General features: G+C 45.0%; 1 protein-coding gene across 1 annotated transcript in view; it reads right to left on the bottom strand.

The window, feature by feature from the left end:
- Positions 1-20,521, bottom strand: part of LOC724853 (probable G-protein coupled receptor Mth-like 1) — a 148,812-nt gene that overhangs the window by 30,134 nt on the left and 98,157 nt on the right. Inside the window, exon 5 of the mRNA XM_001120757.5 lies at positions 729-913. Within this exon, the coding sequence (XP_001120757.4) occupies positions 729-913 (185 nt within the window). The remainder of the gene's footprint in view (positions 1-728; positions 914-20,521) is intronic.

Here is a 20,521-nt window from a genome sequence, read left to right as displayed (position 1 = left end):
TTTTTTTCCTTTTTTTTTTTTTAGACGAATGAAAGCGAACTCGACGTAGAACCGGCACTGTTTCGCGCCGAAATAGCAATCTGAGAAATATGTACCGAGGTTTTTCTTTGACGAGGAGAAAATTCGAAGAATCCTCTCTACGACTTCGTTGATTCTTTCTTTCTTTCTTTCTTTTTTTTAACGTGGAACCGTAGCACTGTTCACGTCGAAAAAACGGGGCCTGAAGAAACGTGTACCGAGCTCTCTCCTTTGACGAGAAGAAAATTTCAGTGACCTGCTCGAAGAAGTACGAAGGTCTCCTTTGACGAGATAAAAATTCGAAGGATTCTCTGTACGAGTTCGTCATTTTTTTTTCTTTCTTTTTTTTCTTTTATAGCGAATGAAAACAAATTCAGTAGAACCGGTATTATTTCAAACTGAAACGGGCCTTAAAAAAGTACCGAGATCTCTTTTTAAGAGGAACAAAAATCCTCTTTACGATCTCGCGCAAAGATTATTTATTAAGAACCTGTATTTTTTCACGCCGAAATGCGTTCCTTTGATGATCAATAATCGAAAGAAACTCGAAAGCATTCTCTCCTATTTTTCTTTTTTTTTTCAATGAATAAGAAATCATCATTTCTAACTTTTCACAAAGAGAAGAAATTCTCTTCTCTCTTTCAAAGAAGAAAATTCGAGAGATCCGCAAGGATTATTATTATTATCAGAAGAAAGAAATATGGACTTACCATAGAACCAGCATTGTTTCACGCCGAAACGGGGCCTGAGGAACGTGTACTGAGGTTGGGGCGGAAGATGATCGAGAAGGGCGGCCAAACCGGCGACCAGAAGGGGGCCACCCCACGCGTAGCAGGCGTACACTCGTAGTCGGAGGGTCTCTTGGCCTTTCTCCAAGCTCGCCGGTCTCAGATCCCTGGAACGAGAAAAGAAAGTGGAGAATGGTCAGTCAGGGGAGGAGGGGCGCGCAGAAGCCACGAAACACGAGATCGTTGTGCTCGCTTAAACGGAACGCGAACAATAAAACACTCCGGCAATCCCGCGGTAGAGTTTCAACCAGTGGAAGGGAAAGAGAAAAGAAGCGAGGATCCATTAGAGAGCTGGGCGGAAATAAAGGTTTTCGCGGAACTCGCTCTTTCGGCGTGAGCGATGCCCTGCCATTTTGCGTAATCAGCGGCGGTGAGAAAAGAAAACAGTGGAGAGGGGAGGGGATTATTGTTTCGAGGATGGCTCCAATTCGATAAAAATTCAATATCTAGAATTGTTGACAAATCGAGTTAGAGAATACACTAAATCTAAATCATTTTCGTAACTATATTACTAGCAATAATAGAATTTTAATTGTTTCATTGATCAATTTTCCAACCCCGATAATCGAAAGAATCATTCTTTCTTATCTTGAAAAAAAGTTTCGAAGATAATACGACAGGTGCAAATCAATTTTCCCAATTTCCTTTATAGAGAAGAAGATAAGAAACTCATTTCAATATCGTCAAAGGAAATTGCAAATTCGAAAAGGATTGTCATTATTAAGTATCGTTTGATCTCGACGATTTCGTTCAAATATCGCTTTGAACGCATTTCTTCTTCTTCTACTTTTTTTACGGAACGAAATAGATACAATTCCTCTCTCTCTTTCTTTAAAGGGAGAACTGTCACCGAAACAGATGGATCGATCGACAAAGGCTTCTAACAAAAGGTAATCTACATGCGTTTCAACGGGCGCAAACAAGTCTGTGGAGTAGTAAACGGAGCAATCTACGGAAGGAAGGGTGGAAAAACTAGCAGGCAGTGAAACGATTGCCTTAGATGCAATCAATGCACGGCCCCTTATTCCCGAGTACTTTTTCTCGATTAAAAGGGAGTGCAGACAGGAGAGAGCCGATAGTTTCCGCGCGCGCGTTCGCTCCGGGAAAGTTTCGCTGCCATTAGCATCAGCCCTGACGGCGACCCCCGTCGTTATTATGCAATTCAAAGAAGCTTGTGTGTTTCAACTTCGACAGATCGTCTCGTTTCTCGCCCGCGGAAACTATCCCTCCCTCCCTCCTCTAAGCAGCGGACAATCCACCGAGCGCACTCGCGTCGAAAGCTTGCATAAACTGAAATTTCTCCGCAGCCACCGCGGAGCCGAAAAGTCTGGGAAGTGAAACGCAATAAGGAGAAGAGATTCTGGCACGAGTCCAGGGAAAAATGAAACTCGAAGGAATCAGGATGAAGAAATGAACGATGACGATGTTGGTCTGCGCTTTGCGAGCTTTTCTTTTTCAATAATAATCTCTATCGCATATTATTCTTTAATATATTCGTTAAAAAAGAGGAGAAAATAAGAGGTTTTTGAGAGGATTAAGACCTTGGAATAAAGCAATTGAATATTTCATTCTTACATATCATTATTTTACTTTCATTGTTAAAAGAATTCGCGTGAAAGTAAATAGTATTGAAAGTTGGATTGGAATCTAGATCCAGCATTGGCGCTTTGACGAGAGAGATCCCACCTTCCACACACGATGCAGCTATAATCGAGCCGACGATTAAGAGGATAATCTAGGAGGTAATTAGCGAAAGAACACGATTCCATCTCACTGCGTTGGTGGACGTGATCGCGAGCTAAACTTATGACTATAGCCTATACCCGATATTACGTTACATTAACGAGCTCGAGCAATTAACTCTCTCTCTCTCTCACTCACTTTCTGTATCCAGAGGATAGATAGTGTGCACGATCAAAAATGGCCACGTTTCGCTCGCAGCCCGACTGGCGCCATCGATGCATTTCGCTTGTCCCGTTTTATTTGAATTTTCACTTTTTGACAATAGAGCCGCGTCGTTACGCCCGACATTTGCCATATCCGCAGTGACGTCGGTTCAGATAGGGTGCGATTTACGAGTAACAACCCCTCCGCTCTAAAGCCCCGTTGTGTTTCGGCCGCGCGGCCCCCTCCTCCTCTCCCCCCTGTCTGTACAAGGGGAGGGATATGTTGCTGTTATAGCGACGTTAAACTAGCCAGACAATGACGAAGCCTCGCCGCTTCGACGGTCATTGCTCGTAATATCGGGGTCGGCCGTCGAAATTTAATTATTTCGGTGTCCCGTTAATAAGTCCGACCCCTTAATTTCGAACCGACTCTGTTATTCAGCGGTTCCTTCGATGATTGTATTACACCTCCTCCCTCCTCGTTTCCAATTTTAACACTTCCGTCTCCCTTTCCCGCTAATTTCGAAATACCCCTTCGAGTAAAATTGATATCCATGTTATAACGATTAACCTTAACGTTTCCCTAGTTAGTCCTTAGTTATTACTTTTTTCCTTTGCGATTTCTAATTTTCATTTTTCCAATTTCAATCAGGAATAAAATTTCCTTTGCATGGATCTTAATTCCACGAACGAATTCTGTAAATCGAGAGTTCTTAGGTCAAGAGTTCTAAGTCAAGTATACAAAAAAAATCGAACACATTGATTAATCAAATTCGAGAGGATACTTTTTCACGAGATTCGAGTGAAAACAGCGGGCATCGTAATTTTGTCAACCGGTCGGGTTTTTAACGCCTTCAATTTGGCGCCTCGAAATTCGCGGCGAGATCCCGCGCGAATCGGCGAGTGGTGGAGATATTAATTCCCGGTGGCACGACTCATTTCCGGGAACGCTAATTAGCCATCACCGCGGTCGTGGCGCGCGATTAGTTGCCTGCCGTCCGGTCGGAAGAGAAAGTTTTCCCGCGTCGGAAGAAAAGAGGGGGGGTTGGAGGTCTGGTTTTCGCTCGGAGCGGCGGCGCCACGATAATTTTCCCTCTGGTGTCCCGGCTGAAAATGGAACGAAACGGAGGGAAAACGCATTAAACATCGCTCCCGGGGAAATTAGGGTGATGCCCGGTTACAACTTCCCGTCCCTCTTCCTTCCCCTTCAATCTCCCCTCCCCTTCGTGAACGCGTATGGCAAATATTTTTACGTCTCTCTTTCATGCCAGGAAGGAAGGAGGTATCGTGGATGCCTCGCTGGCCACGGTACGACGACGTCTCCTCCACGACGGCAAAGAGGATTATTACACGCGGACCTATCCTCCAAAGTATAATTCATTGTCGGAGCGATAAAGGAAGAGATAAAGGTTATTTTTGTAATAATGGATTCGGCCGGGAAGGGTTTTCATTCGCGTAAAGGAGATCTCCTCGATCCTCCTCTTCTCCTCGACGTGTTCTATTATCGCGGGGCGAGCATGCGAGACACGAAGGATGTGGAACGAACATAAAGAAGGAAGGAGAGAGAGAGAGAGAGAGCAGACTCTCCAGGCTTAATCCTGACAAAGGACTCGTCGGAATAGCTTCTTTTAATTGTATCCCGTCACCGTGGCTATTTATCGTTCGTATTTGCGAACGGGAAAAAAGGTGGGGGGAAAGAAGGTCGTAAAAGGGTGGCAAGGAGCCACCGTTAAACCTTTGTACGAGGACTTGCAAGTCTCTCTCCATACTTAAACCACGGATTAAAGTTATTAAAAGTATCCGAGAGAGAGGCGTACGCGTGTCGCGAATACTCGAAGCGATTCTCTCCTATCTTTCTCTCTCTCGCCATTTTAACGCCCATTGAAACCTCACGTTTCAACCTACCACCTTTGAGTTGTCCGCCACCTCGACAACTTTATATATATATATATATATATCTCTGTAGCGGGGAAAAAATTCGTAGAATTACAAACGTCTCGGTCACCCTTCCGTCCATCCCGCTCGGTTCCCTCTCCCTCTCTTCGTGTCTATCTCCGGCGCACGCCCGTGGACCTTAATACAGAGCCGAGACGTAAACGTGGCCGACTGTCGCCGAGGCCAGAACCAGCGGCAGCCCTATATTTATCTGCCCGATATGGTAATTATACGGACGGCAATTAGCGGCGTAGCCAGTTAGAGAGGTAGAGAGACCGCTTGGCAGACGGTATCGCGCCATACCTTGTGGAGAATATGGAACCAGAGAGAGAGAGATCGTTACGCGCAGACCCATTTCACGATGGCCGGGGAAGATATTATTTATCTTGTGGTACGCCCGGGAAAAAAGTCACGGTCGTTGCGGAAAAGTTGGACGATCTGCTTTACGCTTCTTACAATTGTGACACGTGATGTATACTTTGGAATATTTCCGCCATTCTCTCGCAAGTTGGCCATTTTAATTCAGACATACGACTCTGCCTCTTTCTGGCTTCTTTGAAAGCAAGATTGGAGTAATAATTTTATATCGATTTTGTTCATTCTCACTTTTCTGCGATCTAATGTAAATTTTAAATAATCGTCGTGACATAATGAAAGCGATAAATAATTTTGAAGAATATGCAAAATGATGTTGAAATAGCCTGGTCTTCTAGAGAATAAATAATCGAGCTGACGAAAATTAGAAAAGTGAATCGAAGAAATCATAGAGGAACGAGTCTAGAAATCTATGCCTAAGTTATAACAAACGAGACGGGATTACGTTTCGTTTTTCTGGATATACAGATATCCGCTTGTGGACAAATCAATTTTATTGGAACGGGATGGATTCTCAGCTGAATGGAACAAAAAGACCCCCTCCCAAAGAAGAAAGTTTCGAAAGAAAGAAGATCAAGAATGATAATCCGCGACGTTCTGAGGGAAATCCAGCAAATGTTGCGTAGAAACGATAGTGCCTTCGAAAGTTTGGCGGAACGTATGGAAAGCGAGGCCAGCTTTATTGAAAAGTTTCGGCGGAGACGCGGTTAAGAGGCGCGGAGGAAAGTTGGTGTCATCGATCCGCGAGAATTTCTCACTTTCCAACTACGGCCAACACCCCCCTCGCCCTGTCAATTTATCTATCCACGACGCTTCTATTTGCCCCGTTTATCCTCCCCTCCCTCCGAAAGAGATCAATCCTCGACCTTGTCTGCCGTTAACCTCCATCGATTCGTTCGCGCATCTCGATTCATCTTGATCCGTTTCGAGAGATTGCCCGGTTGAAAATCCGATTAATCTCCCGAATTATCTTCGCGGATAAATCCCATTGTCGCTGATTAACCAAACCGGATAATCGCAATATCGTTATCGATTGCATCGTTACGACTCTCGATCGAACAATCATCCAATTCTGCCCGAATTCGATCGCTCCACTAATCGTTGATCTTCACTGATTTCCAGAGATTACAATTTCCGATCTTTTAATAATTCGATTTCACATCGCATTTACATACGCATTTTTGTAAATCTTTTTTGTAAATCCGCTCGTCTCGCGATCATCTCGTGTCTTTAAACGCCGTGCTCGAGGAACGAGCAGACCGACAGAAGGACGACGTTAAAGGAGAGGCGAAGAGCGGCTCGAGAAAAGAGCAGGCTAACGAACGGACGGTAATTAGCCGCAATAACCGAGGATCGCGACAATTACAGGACGAGCTCTCTCTCTCTCTCTTCTCTCATCGTCGAGGAAACGATTATTTTATTCCTCCTGATACATGGAATATAAATTTCCGTATAAAGTCGACGGAGTAACGTAATCGATGTCTCATAATTTACCGGAAATTGGATACTAGACGGGATACACTGAGGATGAAGGAGGAGAGAGAGGTGTTCGACACTTTCGCGAGATCGTTATGCCGAATATAACGTCTCCTTTTCGACTCTCTCTCTCTCCTCTTCACGACTCCGTTTTCACCCGTTTCGCGAGATCACGGGGGTGAAACTCGGCGCGGAGAGGAGTAATTGAAGACGAACGCGGAGGAGGGCAATGACGCCGCCTCGGCTCGCGCAGAATTTTCAATATACCGACGTTGCGTCGCCGAAGCGATTACGGCAATTAGAGAGCGAAAGGGTTGCGGGTAGGTGGTAGACGGAGGAGAAGGGTGGAGGAATAATTTATGCGGCACACGTGGCCCTCTCGCACGGAATTCTTGGAAAGTTCCCTCGACGATGGAATCGGCGCGGCCGATCGTGTTGGAAATCGTGTAACATTTCCTCAAGTTTTTTTTTCCCCCGTCCACTTGTTGTGCAATTGTGATCTATAGGCAAAGCCTTCTTCGCCTTTATTTCCAATTCATATTTTCCAAGGGAAAAAACGGTGAAAGTAGCATTCTTTGCGACCCGAGTTTCAATTACTTTTCCTTTCGAATAAACGTTTCGTCCCGTTCGTTTCCCATCAATTTTATATTCGAGTTCAAGATCGTAATGGAGCTTCGAGTTTTCACGTAAGACACGCGATCGAGGAAATAGAGGAAACTATATTAAAGTTAAAGTCAGTCTTTATCTTGATTAATTCTTATCTTCGTTCCATAATGTTTGAAACATTGATACTATGAACTCTTCTCTTATTCGAATTGCTATCTTCTTCCAAGAATCGTGGCTCTCGGTTGTCTGGAGTTTATGATAGGTCAGTGAGACAAGATGCGTAAACATAAATAAAGATAACAAGCGAATAAAAAAGCGAATACAAACTCAGTTTCAAAGTGCCGCGCCTCTTTGATTTTTCGAAACTATATCTGGCCAAATTCTTAATTCTTAATTCTTGTCCAATGTTTAAACCAAATTGTTCAAAAGAAATCCTTTTTAATAAATTCCCCTCGTCGAAGAAAGAGTTACGTTTCTTTCCGCGAAGAAAGTGTTACGGTAGGTCTAGGTTAGATCTAGGTTAGCGACAGACACCCTGGAAATTGAAAGTGTCAGAATCTTTTCATTCATTCGCCGCGATAAAGTCAACTTGTGACTCAACTTGTGGGCGCGATAACAGGGGTGAAACGGCAACGGGCCGTTTCACTGTGTTCACGTGTCGTAGAAGAATCTCGCGTGCCGCACGAACCAACGCCGAGTCACAACCACTGTACTTTTCCCGGGGGAAACATTGCTCCCCCCCCTCGTCCTTCGCAATTGTCGCAACGAGAAGGAGGGAGGCGTGCCGGAACACATCCATCGCGAGAACCTTCATTACCTGGTGAACGAGAGGAACGTTCGACGACTGAGAAATTCCGCGGTGGAATTCACCCGAAGAAACTTTGCGTCTCTCCACGAGATATGGTTAAATCTCGGTTAAAATTTATCTCGATCCATCCTTACTGATTTATCTTAACGATCTCTGTCGAAAGAAGGAAAGAGAATATAGATACAAGTTTTGAAATAGTTTCAATTCGAAGCAAGAGGAATATCAATCTATAATACTTTCTGTATTTGTAAAGAAGCAGCAAATTTACTCGTCGACCTGATCTTACATTAATTGAATTTTTAAAAATCGCAATGCTCCCCGATCGAAGAGAGAGCAGGATCGATGATCGATCCGTGTGTCCCGGGAAGCGAACGAAGCGTGCTGCATCCGAGAGGAATGCGCGTCCTTGACGTAACTGGTTCGAGGAATGCCGTTGCATAATCGGGGAGAAACCACCGGAGGTGGAAAGATCGACGTGCATAGTTACGGACCAGCTCTCCCTCTCTCCCTCTCTTTGAAACAACTCTCGGCCTGGAATAACGGCCTTGAGACTAATAAACGTGGTTCGAAAACAAGGGGGAACGAAGCGAATGACAGACACACCTGGTCTGTCTTTCAGCCTGAAAGAAAAATATCGAAACAGAGTAATCGTATGGAAGAAATTCTATAACCTACCAACAATTTCAAGAAGAAAAAGAAGAAGACGATGATCGACGCGTTTGCAGTCGTTTTCGAGGCGGCAGTGAGAAGATGTCAGGTGTTTGTTGACGCGGATAACCGAACGACAACAGACGAAAGAAGGCGGTGAAGGGGTGAAGATGAGGGTGGAGTTTGGGGTCACACGTAGGCGCAGAGAGAGGGTGGCGAGGTCGCTAATGGAGGAAAAACAGAAGGGACCAGAAGGAAAACAAACAGCGGAGAGGAGGGTTGGAGAACAAGCTATCGAGGCGCTCGCTCGCCACCCCTTCTTCTCTTCTCCCCCTCGAGCGGTAACGAAGAGCGACTTCTTCTTCCGACACGCTCCATCGACTATGACGAAACGTCGCCTCGCCTCGAACTGGCCGGGGGCTTGATATTCAAAACACAACCGCCGCGACAATATTGATCCACTTAACGGTTTAGAGAAAAACTCGTTCAGACGGGGCTTAGGGCGTCGCGTGTAGGGTGGAGGGAGGGCAGCGAAAAAGAGAGAACGTGGCGATGACTACTTGGATCGTCGACACGGGGGCGAGAAACCGAAATGTCATCGTCCTTTGTAATCTATGGCGCGGGGGGTTATGGAAAGAGGGGGTTGAGAATCGATTCGATGTCATTTTCTTCGCTGGAGAGATCCGGGGGAAATTTTCAACGCCGCGATATATTTCTTCTTTTTTCCCTTTTTTTTTGCCGGATAATGAAAATTGAACGGGTATCCGATAATTGTCCGGATTATCTCGGTTCACGGGCAGATATTTCAATTAATTCATTAACAGATCTCTCTCACGGCGCATATAAACAAGCCGCGGATTTAATTAATCCCGCAACGCGTCCTCGATATTTATTGTGTCGAGCTGTGCGTCCACCGCACAGTTCTCGATAAACAAGCGTCATTATAAATCAAATTTCCTTTCCCCAAATTTCCTCCTGGAGCGCGAACACAACAGGGCGCGTAGGCTATAGAAGGGAAAAACAGTAATGTCGCGCGGAAACTTAATATTTCGAAATTCTGCGTGGATGGAAAAAAAAAAGGACGTGACGAACTCGTAACTCGAACGATGCTCGCGTATTCGATAATCCATCTCCTCTTCGCCATTAATTAATACTCATTTTTCATCCTTCGTCGAAACGCGGACGAAGAGAAGGAAAGAAGCAAAAAGGAAAGTGGAAATCGGCTTTCATCCGCGGATGAGCAAAAGGACAACTGTCGGTAGTCCGTCGCGCGAACCTTGACGAGCCACGATATAATTTCCCGGAGAAGAGGGTCGAGACGTTCGCTCGCGACTCCCCTTTTTTATTTCTATTTTTTCTTTCAAAGCTTCACTCGACTCGCTTCTCTTTCCACAATCCACTTCCTCTTCCTCGTAATTCTCTCTTTTTTGCGTGTCGCGAAAACCTTTTCAGGTGTTAGCTGTTCAAACGTTGTCACGGTTGTAAAAGAAAACGGTTAAGGAAGGAGGAAAGAAAGGAAATGAATGGTGGAAGGATCGTGCAGATTGTTTGACGAGTTCCACGAGTGGTTATCTGCAAATGAAGGGTCACAAATGCGGAACAGTAGAGGAATCCGGTGGTAAGGAATGGCCGGGAGAAATTGCGGGGATGTCGAAGTTTATTCTGGAAGAAAGCAAGGGAGGGAAGGAGATAGATAGAGAGAGAGAAAGTAGGAGTCGGAAGGGAGGGATGATTGTGGCGACGGTGGTGTCGAACCGACAGTCGCCGTGGTGGCTGTTGGTAGTTTGTTCGCGTATAATTCGATCACCAGAGGGGAATTATTGTTCTAACGGATCCCTTCCGCGACATTAGAGCGCCCGTCTTCCCCCTGGAAAGAGGAGATAACGATCGAAATGGACCTCCATTTTTCTGGCTTTCCATAGAACGTTAAACAAGTGGACGTTTTATTTGGAAATCTAATCCATCACTGGATCGATCGTATTCCTCCTTCTGTAAAAATTGGCGAAGATCTTTTAATCTAATTTTCGACAACTATAAATTTTATAACACCTCGTTCGTGGATCGAGAATGCTGGAAGAATTAAAAACAGAGAGAGAAAGAAAGGAAGAAATCGAGAAGAAAAGGGTGATTTCAAGAGTGATCGTTCGATTTCTCGAGACGAGCAGACGGAAGATTTTTCTCCAAGATTGAACGATACGCTTCGAATCGTTTATGCGCGAAACTTTGAATCCCTCGGATATCTGGATACGGATACCTGCCAGATAAATATCTACGAAACTACGCATATTTTTCACGATCGTTTATCCGGAATATCGCGCGTACGTTCCGTACGCTACATTTCTCACGCAGTCTCGGGGAAGAACGATCCCCCCTCCCCCTAAGATTTTCACAGAAAAAGCCGAGCATCCTTGCCAAAAACTTGTATACCTTGCATTGTCTCCAAATCATTTCCACTTTGCAAATTTAGCGATTTTTTCTCGAATTTATCCTCGACTGAAGCCTTGTAAAACATACTTATCTTATCTGCTCGTTGAATTTAATTCATTGACGATTCAAGTTTACGAAGTATTATCGTTCATATCGATGATAAAAACTCGATGGTTGAAACTTTTTTCCACACGAAAGAAGAAAACTATTTTTAAATCTAAGTTATCTCCAAGTTTTCTTGGAACGGCGTTGATCGCCGTTGAATTCCCCGGTGAACCGAAACTATGCAACCGGATCGATACTTGGAAAACTGTCAATCGAATTCTGGTCGGAGGGACGATGGTTCGAAACCGCAAATCGGCAAGACCCGGCGTAACCCGAATCAGGCGAAGGAAGCTCTTTGACGTCCGAACTGTGTACGGAAGCGGCGTTCACAACCCTTCCCTCGACACCATTTACCGAGGCGATAGCGTCGATAAATGGCCATTAGTCGGCCATGTTCACCCGCAAAACCGAAATGCACGCGTGCCATTGATAGACCGGAAGCCGATTTTCGCCCGCCAGTTAAGCCCGAACACCAAGTTTTCGGCCGAGGAAAATCGTGGCGGGCCTTCGATCGACGATTCAACTCCCGCCCTGGAACGGCTTAATCGAGGATGTAATTACTCGCTTCCGCCTGTTATGCCCTATTTTGATTTTGCCTGGTCCACGAGGAAATTTCGTTTCTTCGAGAGAGATCTTATCTTCGAGCAGATAAATTCGAAAAGATTAAATCGATTTCCAACGAAAAGGAAATGTATCCCTTTACAAGATTATTCTAAAGAGATCGTTGAAATTTTCGTAATTATATTTGAAAATCCTTGGTAACCTTTGGAAACGATAATTTGAATTAGTTCGAATTAAAAAGAAGGAATCGAGGATTTTTGAACATTTATAAGAAGCGAAGGAGAATGGAAATAATTATTTCGTGACGATAACTAATCGCCGCTGTAATCCGTGTTTCGAAACGCGTATAAAACGCGTTTGAGCGCGTGCCGGCGACCGGTCGTGCAGAGTCTCGTCGCTTGTAAAAATGGCGAAAAAAAGTAGGCCACGTTTAAAGACCTTCGAGTTTCAAGAGGTCCAACTTCTTCGGCCTCGTAAGATCCTTGTCTAATTAATAAGCGGCGCTTGTTGATGAGCGTTCGGCTTGTAACAGCGAGACGTGTTTTTGCCGGTGGCGTCGCTGCCACTCGAATCGACGGAAATAAGAGGTTTCGGGTTACTGGCAAACGATTTCTTTCAACGATCCGAACACACACTTTATGATCGCATGTTTGTCGAAGAACTTCCACGCGACCCAGAATCGATCCTAGATTCGTTCATCCTTTTCCACAACGATCGAAAAACATTTTATCTTTGTCTGTTTGTCTGTAATTATAATTAAAATTGTAAATACTAATTAATTATTCCTAGTCTTGCAGGTTTTTTAATACAATTTTAAAACTTATTTTATTGCAGTCTACAAAAATATCGATGATTCTGAATATCTTCATCCCTTTGTTTCGATTGATTTTGAAAACGAAAATAAAAATCTAATAAAACCAAACTGCGATACAGTTCGACATATTCTTCACCAAGTCGCACGTAACCAATCCTAACAAGTTCTCAAACAGCTTGTACGTTTAACAGCCGTTATCGTCCCAACGATCTTTCCTCCAGCAACGCGTTTACCTTATCTCTTTTATTGCGCGCTTTCCGTATCAAGCATCGGCCGAGAATACTTGCTATCGTTCCCTTTTTCTTTCCAACTCGAGTTTCGAAAGGGACCAATGTCAACGCGCGCTTCGTTCGATCGGAAGAGATCGCGAGGAGAGCAATGGCGGACGAAGAAGAGCCATCGAGGAGATTCGAGTTTATGGAGGAAAACCGCGAGAAATTCTAGGTTTACGAGCGATAAAACCGACACGACGGAGGTCGAGGCTCGTGCACTTCGCGGCTTTTCAAGCCTTTTTTGCGACTCTCTCGTTCACTGGCGCCTCCAACTGGAGCACTGGATTGTCCTACCCACCTCTTGGCAAACGACGATGGAATCATAAAGTGGCGAGAGATATACACGCCTCTTCGACTCTGTTACATTAGTCGTTCTATGATCCCTCGATGGAGATAATAAATAACGAAATGTATATATATCGTGGATTTTTACAATACTTCGTCACACTACGATGCAAACTTTGAACAAATTCGCGAAATATCAGCGAATGATTCGATCATTCGAATATTCGTTTTACAATCTTTCGATGAAAGCTTCGAATAAATATGTAACGCAACTTTCACGATGATATTTCATTACCATTCCGTGTGACCATTCCGTAACATTTATAATTTGTCCACGAAATGTAATAAATCGTAGGTATTATTTATCGCATATTAATTCGAGAGTTTCGCAGAAATCGATCGAGTGGTCGATTGGAGTCCCAGGAATGAATGCCTGCCGTAAGCCAGCGTGTTTAAAGAAACTTTTTAACGAAAGGCCATCGAGAGAATCGCGAGAACGTGTCGAGAGTTTAATTTACTTTAATAGCCCTCGAGCCGATCAATCGGCCGATTCTACTAAAATTTATCAAAAAATCGAGAAGAATGTTCGACGCTCCTCCTCCCGTCAATTGGATTACCAACGCATATATAGATTTATAGTCCCTATCGAGTTGAAAGGGAGTGCATTGAGCATCGAGCAGCGCTCGCAGGCCAATAATAATAATAAGAAAACAAGAAAATAAGCGGCCGGCCACAAAGAACGAAACGCAGGGGGCGAAAAACGTTCGGATTAATCCATCGGCGGCCAGACGCGACTGTGCAGCAGCAACAGCGCGAGCCATTGAACCGATTACAAACAACCTTCTGATCGGAGAGCTGCGGCACACCAGCACACGAAGACGCGCGCGCAACAACGTCTTGCATCCCGCTGCTCGCAAGAGACATCGCGGAGAGAAATCTGCCGGACGCAAGAAACGCATTACCAGCGAGATAAATGAAAACCGAACGATAAGCTCTCGGTGTATAGCTTGTCTCGCTCGCGATCGTTTCACCCTGCCTCTAACTGCGCGCGACACGCGCGAGGAGGGTGCACAGCGCTCTCCACACCGCTGACAAATGTGTCATAATGGATCTACCGATAAAAAACTCGCGTGCGAATCACTCGTTTCTTGCCACCAATCGTTGCGAACCTCGTTTCCGCCTCTTCCTCGTCCGCTGTCGCGTTTTCAACCATGTATATGTATATATATCTCGTTGTTAGATTAAATGCATTCGATGCGCGATATTCAAAATTGATGAGCAGCTGTTATCTAGAAAGACAGACACGAAAAACGAGAGTTTTTCTATCTCTTTTTCTCTCAAGATTGGTAAAACGAAATTTATACGAATAACATCGAATTTTTTCGTATTTAAATAATGGTTTTTCAATTACCGATCTTTATTATGTGTTACTTTGAATTCGAAATCTTCAATTTCTCCATCCGAGAAATTATTATTAGTCTGTTCTCAAATCTGGCAATTAACATTAAGAAAAGTGAGTTTGGTGTCCATCTTTATCCAATCCACCGCGTAACACCTTCAAACGGATGCAAATCCACCGAGTCTTAATCCCCTGCTCTCGCTACAGGATTTCGAAGGACGATTCCCATCGCACTGTGCGCGCCGCGTCGTCACGAGATTCCTCCTCGAGCACGGTGGTCTCGCGCTCTAAAAATAGAGAAAACGATCCAGATCCTTCCTAATCGCCGCGTCCTCGAGGGAGGAACGTTCTCGAAGGGAAACGAGATTAACGTCCAACTCGCGTTTCGCGCGGGGTTGTTCGTCTGCCATTAGCGAAACCGTCTGGCCGGATGAAAGGTTCAAGCTGGCCGTTCGCGCCTAGCGGAATAACTGCTCGGCCCATTAGGCCTGAATCCGGCTTAAGCGACGACGACGACGACGACTTCTTGCCCCTACTTCCTTTCTTTCCTCTTTGAATATATTCTCTCTCCCCTCCTCTTTTCTCTCTCTCTCTTTTTAAGTTAGGTGGCCACGGTTCGAAAAATACTCGGCACTGTCCCCGACGGCGTTGGAAAAAATTATTTATCGGGATTATTCCACGCGAAATCGAACTCGAGAAACTCCGCCTCGTTACGCATTCATGCGATCCCCTCTATTATGCTCCATATTGCGCCACGGTGAAGGGAGGCGAGGGATGGAAGAAGAAGAAGAAGAAGGAAGGAAAAATCTCTTCTTCTTTCGTTGGCGGAAGTTCGGTCACCCACGATCGACAACAAAGAAACCATTCTTGACGCCGGGCCCCACGACCTTTTTTCCGCTTCGCCCGCGATCGTCTACTCTCTCTTTCTCTCTCTCTCTTCGCTTTCATTGAAACTTGCGACTCGTTATTGTGTCGTCTCTGTGAAATAATAGCAGGTAGGGAGAGATTGCGGCTGCGTTTCCAACGAGGAGCAAGTTTTGGATATATCCCTCCCTTTTTTTTTCCAGGTATAGTATCCTTGGCAACGTACGATTGACAAAAGATGCTTTAATTTCTCTTACATACAGCTCTCAACATATAATTGAAAGTAAAAATATTTCGAATTGCATATTTCGAAGATATTAGAGAAAAGTTTTAGTTTAGTTTCTTTTTTCTTATTTTATTTAAATAAGAGATAACTTCGATCGGAGGAGTATCGTGAGATGAAATTGTCTGGAATATTACAGTTTTAATTAGACGATCTTTCGTTTACGATTCGAGGATCAAAATTAAGTTAATTCTTGGGAATACCGTATCGTATTCCAATTAATTCGGGAAATATATCCACTTGCCGATTGACAGGATCCCACGAATCGGTCGAGCAATTCCCATCCGGAAGATTTGCCTCTTCCTTTCCCTCGAGATCAGCTTCCAAATCGTATGCGCGTTTTCTTTTTCCCAAATCCGGTGGAATCCTCTCCCCGTGAGAGAGGATAGGCACGCGAAAATCCGGGGGAGGGTGGCGGTGGGGAAGGAAGGCGGGCGAAACAAGGGGAAGAATGGAAGACTCGTGGCGGGGTCTGAAGTCTGGCTTTGGCAGAAAAATCTTTCCTACGCGGCTGCACGTCCGATCAGCCCGATTGGCCCGTCTGCATTCGCTTTTTCTCCCCGTTCGGTTATTCTTAACCAAACGACGGGACGCCTCGCCCTATTTCCGTTCCGCGAAGATAACGGGGAATATTCCGAGAAGGAGAATTTGGATATTGGGCTCCGTGTTCGAACGAAATCATCGGATTTATGGGCCCAGATCGATAACTAATTGCGAAATTGTTACATCTTCTTTGGATAAATTCTTCAATTCAGATCGTCTCGAGCACGGAGAGAATTGAGATATCGGACTCTGCGTGCTCGAGCCAAGGATATTTATCGAGCTGGATCAATAGAGAAGGATATCCAGGTATCTTTAAGTAAATTCTCGTTCTTTAATCCAAGAATTGAGGTATCTGTGTTCGAGTCAAGAAGTATTCATCGAGAGAAGAAGTGTAAAAATTGTTAAGAAATTCAGGTATCTATGATATAACGATCCGCTTATTCTTTCATCGTACAAGAACAAGAATGAACACGAAGAGAGAGAGAGAGAGTGGGTAATCAAAGTCGAGGACCATCTTCAGAGGCGGACTCCGATAAGCCTCTAGATCGTGCGTGAAAACCTCGTGAGATTAACCTTGGCCTTCAGGATCCCAGCCAACTCCGGACCAACTTCGAATCCACTCCGCGGTCCATTTCGTTCGCGAAGATCTTGGCTTTTCCAACGCCCAAATGGAACCCTAATAATGCCTCCATTCCCCGATCTCGCAACGATCCCGAGTTTCCAACTATCGAACTCCCCTTCCACGCCGAATAATACGCCCAAATTTAATACCACGTATCTAAATCTCGAGCAAATCTTCTCTTTACGCAACATTTCTCTTTCGCAGAGAAGGATGATAATTGATTGCGCGAAATCGAATCAATTTCGACACCGCAAGGAGGGGAAAAGATCGATAAACTTAGCTAATCTACTTGCGAAGAGGCGGTGTGTGCATGGATCGAATGTAAGAGGAGTAAGAGGAGAGATGGCTGGCCACGATCATTTATCAAGAAATTATTTGGGCGAAGGGGGGATGGAAAGCTTGGTTGGATGAAAATCGCTGAAGAAGCGCGCGATCATTTATCGGGGAGGAACTGATCGGCCCGTCTCAGGTTTTGGTCGTGTTGGGACACGTTCGCCGCAGAAGAAAGGAAACAGGAAGGAAGGAAGGAAGGAATAGGAGAGCGAACATGTGGCCGACACGTGAGCTGGAAACGAACCGCTAGGATGATGAATCTATCGCGTGGGCGGCCGCGATGCACGACGCTCGCGGGATTATTGTTTGCCCACCGTTTCCCATTTTGTCGAAAATATTTTTCACCGGCTTTTCGTTTCGCGCGAACGGAGGAGGAGCCGAGCCGACTTGCCGAGCAAGTTTCCATTTTCGTCGCCAGTTGTAAACACGGAATTGCGGCATCGCGGTATTGTTGGAAAGTTCTTTTCGAGAGGAAGTTTGCCGGATGCCTCTATGGAGCTTGGTGACAAACAGAAAACGAGGTAGTTTATCTTTGAGTCGGGGAAGAAGAGCGAGGAAAATGATAAGTAACCGTTACGCTCTTTGGAGAAGAGGATGTAAGAAGGTTGAGTAGGCGTAGACGGAGATGCATTAAGAGCGCATCAACGCTTATTTAATATATTTCGTAGAAGCACACTGGTCAGACGAAGCTTGTTGAATTTATTTCTAGATCGAAATCAAACGTTAAAACGAGACAATTATTGAAATTTCGATCAATTTCTTCGATTTCTTTCTTATAAAAATGTATTTTCCGAATCGAAAAAGTTGAATCAAAAGATTCTTTAAGGATCCTTTAAGTCGTTTGCTTCTGAATACCTCAACTTGGAAGATCAATGGATTTTAATTAATTCATTCATGGAATGAAAATCGATTTAACGAAACACTCTACTCACGCGCGTTTATTTCTAACATATAAACAACCATTGGCGCGTCGCATTATCCCCACTTTACGCGAAACAAGCATCGAGACGTGGTGGCGAACGAGTGGTCGTTCCAGCGAAAAACATGGAGGAAGAGATGGAAGGATCCTTCCTTCCTAGGAAATCGTGACGCACGCGAGGATTCCTCGAAGAGGTTAATAACGGTCGACCGATGTCTTCGAACTTTTCAGACCCGCCCCGACCGTGTCCCGCGCGATTAACGATGCCCAATAAATTTCTCCGCGATCGTTCTCCACTTTCGTTCCGCGAATTCGCGGCCGATTAGTCCCCTTATATATTTCCTCTTCGCTACCTGTTATTCCCCTTTCCACGCGTTCCGTCCCTCCGACTGGATCTCGTTCAGATCCAGTAATTAACTCCTCTATGAATATTCCGGCGAGAAGAAGAAGCCGCCAATCCAACCACTCGTATAATTCTTTTCCCCACGAGTAAACTGATCGGGTGAAACGGTTCCCAGAGATTCCGCATAGTTTCGATCGAAGTGGAATTCGTGGAACGAATTGAATTCTTTTGCGATTTACAATTATTAAGTAAGTGATTGTTTATTGAGTTTCTTTTCTGGAATTCTATTCGATATAAAATATTCTCGAGGATACTTTTTTATGTAGAGATATTGTAAATTGAAGATCTTAGATGTTGGAACATTGATCTGATTTCAATTGTAACTTTGAGACAAGACGATAAGGTAAAAGTCCACTGCATCGTTTATGATTCGTTACCAAATTACCTAAATACACGAAAATTAAAATTCCAAAGGATCCTCCTAATCCCCAACTAATCCAATCTTCGTCTAAACTGGATGGAAAGAATCAAGCAAGAAGCAAATGCACCTCAATCAACTCCTCCTTGCTCCAAACCCCAAGGACCGTCGAATAGTCTCGTCTAATATAACCAGCCCCCTTGCACGATCGTCCAAAATCAGTCTCTCTGATCCAATATCCGGTCGCAGAGAGCTTTCCAATTTCACGAATGACGAATAACTCGGTCGGCTCCATCGGGGTCGATCTGCCAGCTAGATTTTGACACGGGGGGGAGGGTGGTCCTCGAGAGAAAACGAACGACGGCCGAGTTTAGAGGGAAAAGAGAGACGATTCCGTGACGCGACGGGGAGGCGACGGCCACGACACGCTCCACGATATTTCGATTTTCATTTAGACACGACACGTAGCGGCACTTCGAGCGAAACAACGGTTTTAATTAAAGCCGCGGTCGTCCTCGACGGTCCTCCCTTTCCCTCTCTTTCTCTCTCTCTCTCTCCCTTCCGATATTCAAATCAGTAACCCGCATTTCTGCACGTCCCTCCTCGTTCCAGAGGCACTGGCGGCAGATGGTCAGACCTCCTCCTTTAGAGAAAAAGGTGTCCCCGCGTGGCCGCCAGACGCGTCGCGTGTTTTCCCGGCAACGGTGCCTCCCCTCTTCTCGAGCAGGGGACAACGTTTCCTTCCCACTCTCGACGCGTTAATCGTCGCACCATCGTTCCACGAATGGAGGAAAAATTGCCAACGACAGACTGTCGGCTTTGCCGATGAGAGTGATGTAAGGATGATGAGAGATTTGTCGAAGAAGAAATTTGTAGACCGAATTTGTCGTCGAAAAGATCCACGCGAGGAAATAATACAAGGTTTCAAAGTAAGATCTATCCAATATTTTTCTTGGATCGAACGAAAGACGATATAAGATTATAATTTATATCGTTTTCGTTAAGAATTCGTCAAGATTTATCTCTAACCATTCCAAATTTCTTAAAAATAGACACCATTCGATTATCCTCTACTCCAAAAATTAAACAACAAGTACAAATATCAATCTTTCAATAAAGAAAATTCTCTTGAGTAATAAAACTGTTCACGAATCGAAGTAAGTTTAAAAATTAATCCTTCGTCGATTACAAAAATTCGTACGAATTTAACAACATCCGGAGAAACGACAAGATCGAAGAAAGAGGAGAAGGCGGGCAACGAGTTCCCGCTACGTTGAAACGGAAATCGGAAAGAAAAGCAAAAGCGGTGGGACGGGTCGAAGACAGGAAACGGCGCCCACGTTCAGCGAACGAAGAGAGACGTGTGTGGGTCTGTTTGACCGACAATCAAGAGACACTGGAATACGAAGGTCCTGGTGGATGGTCGCAATCATCGTCGTCGTTGCGGCCGTCATTCGTGTCGGGGCATTATTCTCGGCGGATGGAAGCGGCATCGCCAGAAAGAAGCAGCGACCCACGCGAAGGCCATAATCAAGCGAAGGCTGTCCTTAGGGCTCGTCCCCCTCCCCCCCCTCCTCCTGCCAATTGCAACACCAAGCCATCCACCATCGCGGTGCAATGTTTTCTGCCGACGTGTCGACGACCCCGAGCCGCATCGTTCCGCGACAAGAAATACGACCGGCGATGATCTCTTCGCCGAATGCGTCGACCGTCACGCAATTATTCCAACTATTCACCTCCGACCAGGAGATGGCCGCCAGAAGACGTGTTCCACGACCTTGGATCCGCGCTTT

The sequence above is a fragment of the Apis mellifera genome, linkage group LG3 (genome assembly GCF_003254395.2).
Source record: "Apis mellifera strain DH4 linkage group LG3, Amel_HAv3.1, whole genome shotgun sequence".
Lineage (NCBI taxonomy): Eukaryota > Metazoa > Arthropoda > Insecta > Hymenoptera > Apidae > Apis > Apis mellifera.
Note: the sequence above shows the minus strand (reverse complement) of the source record. Positions and strands in the feature narration are given on the sequence as shown.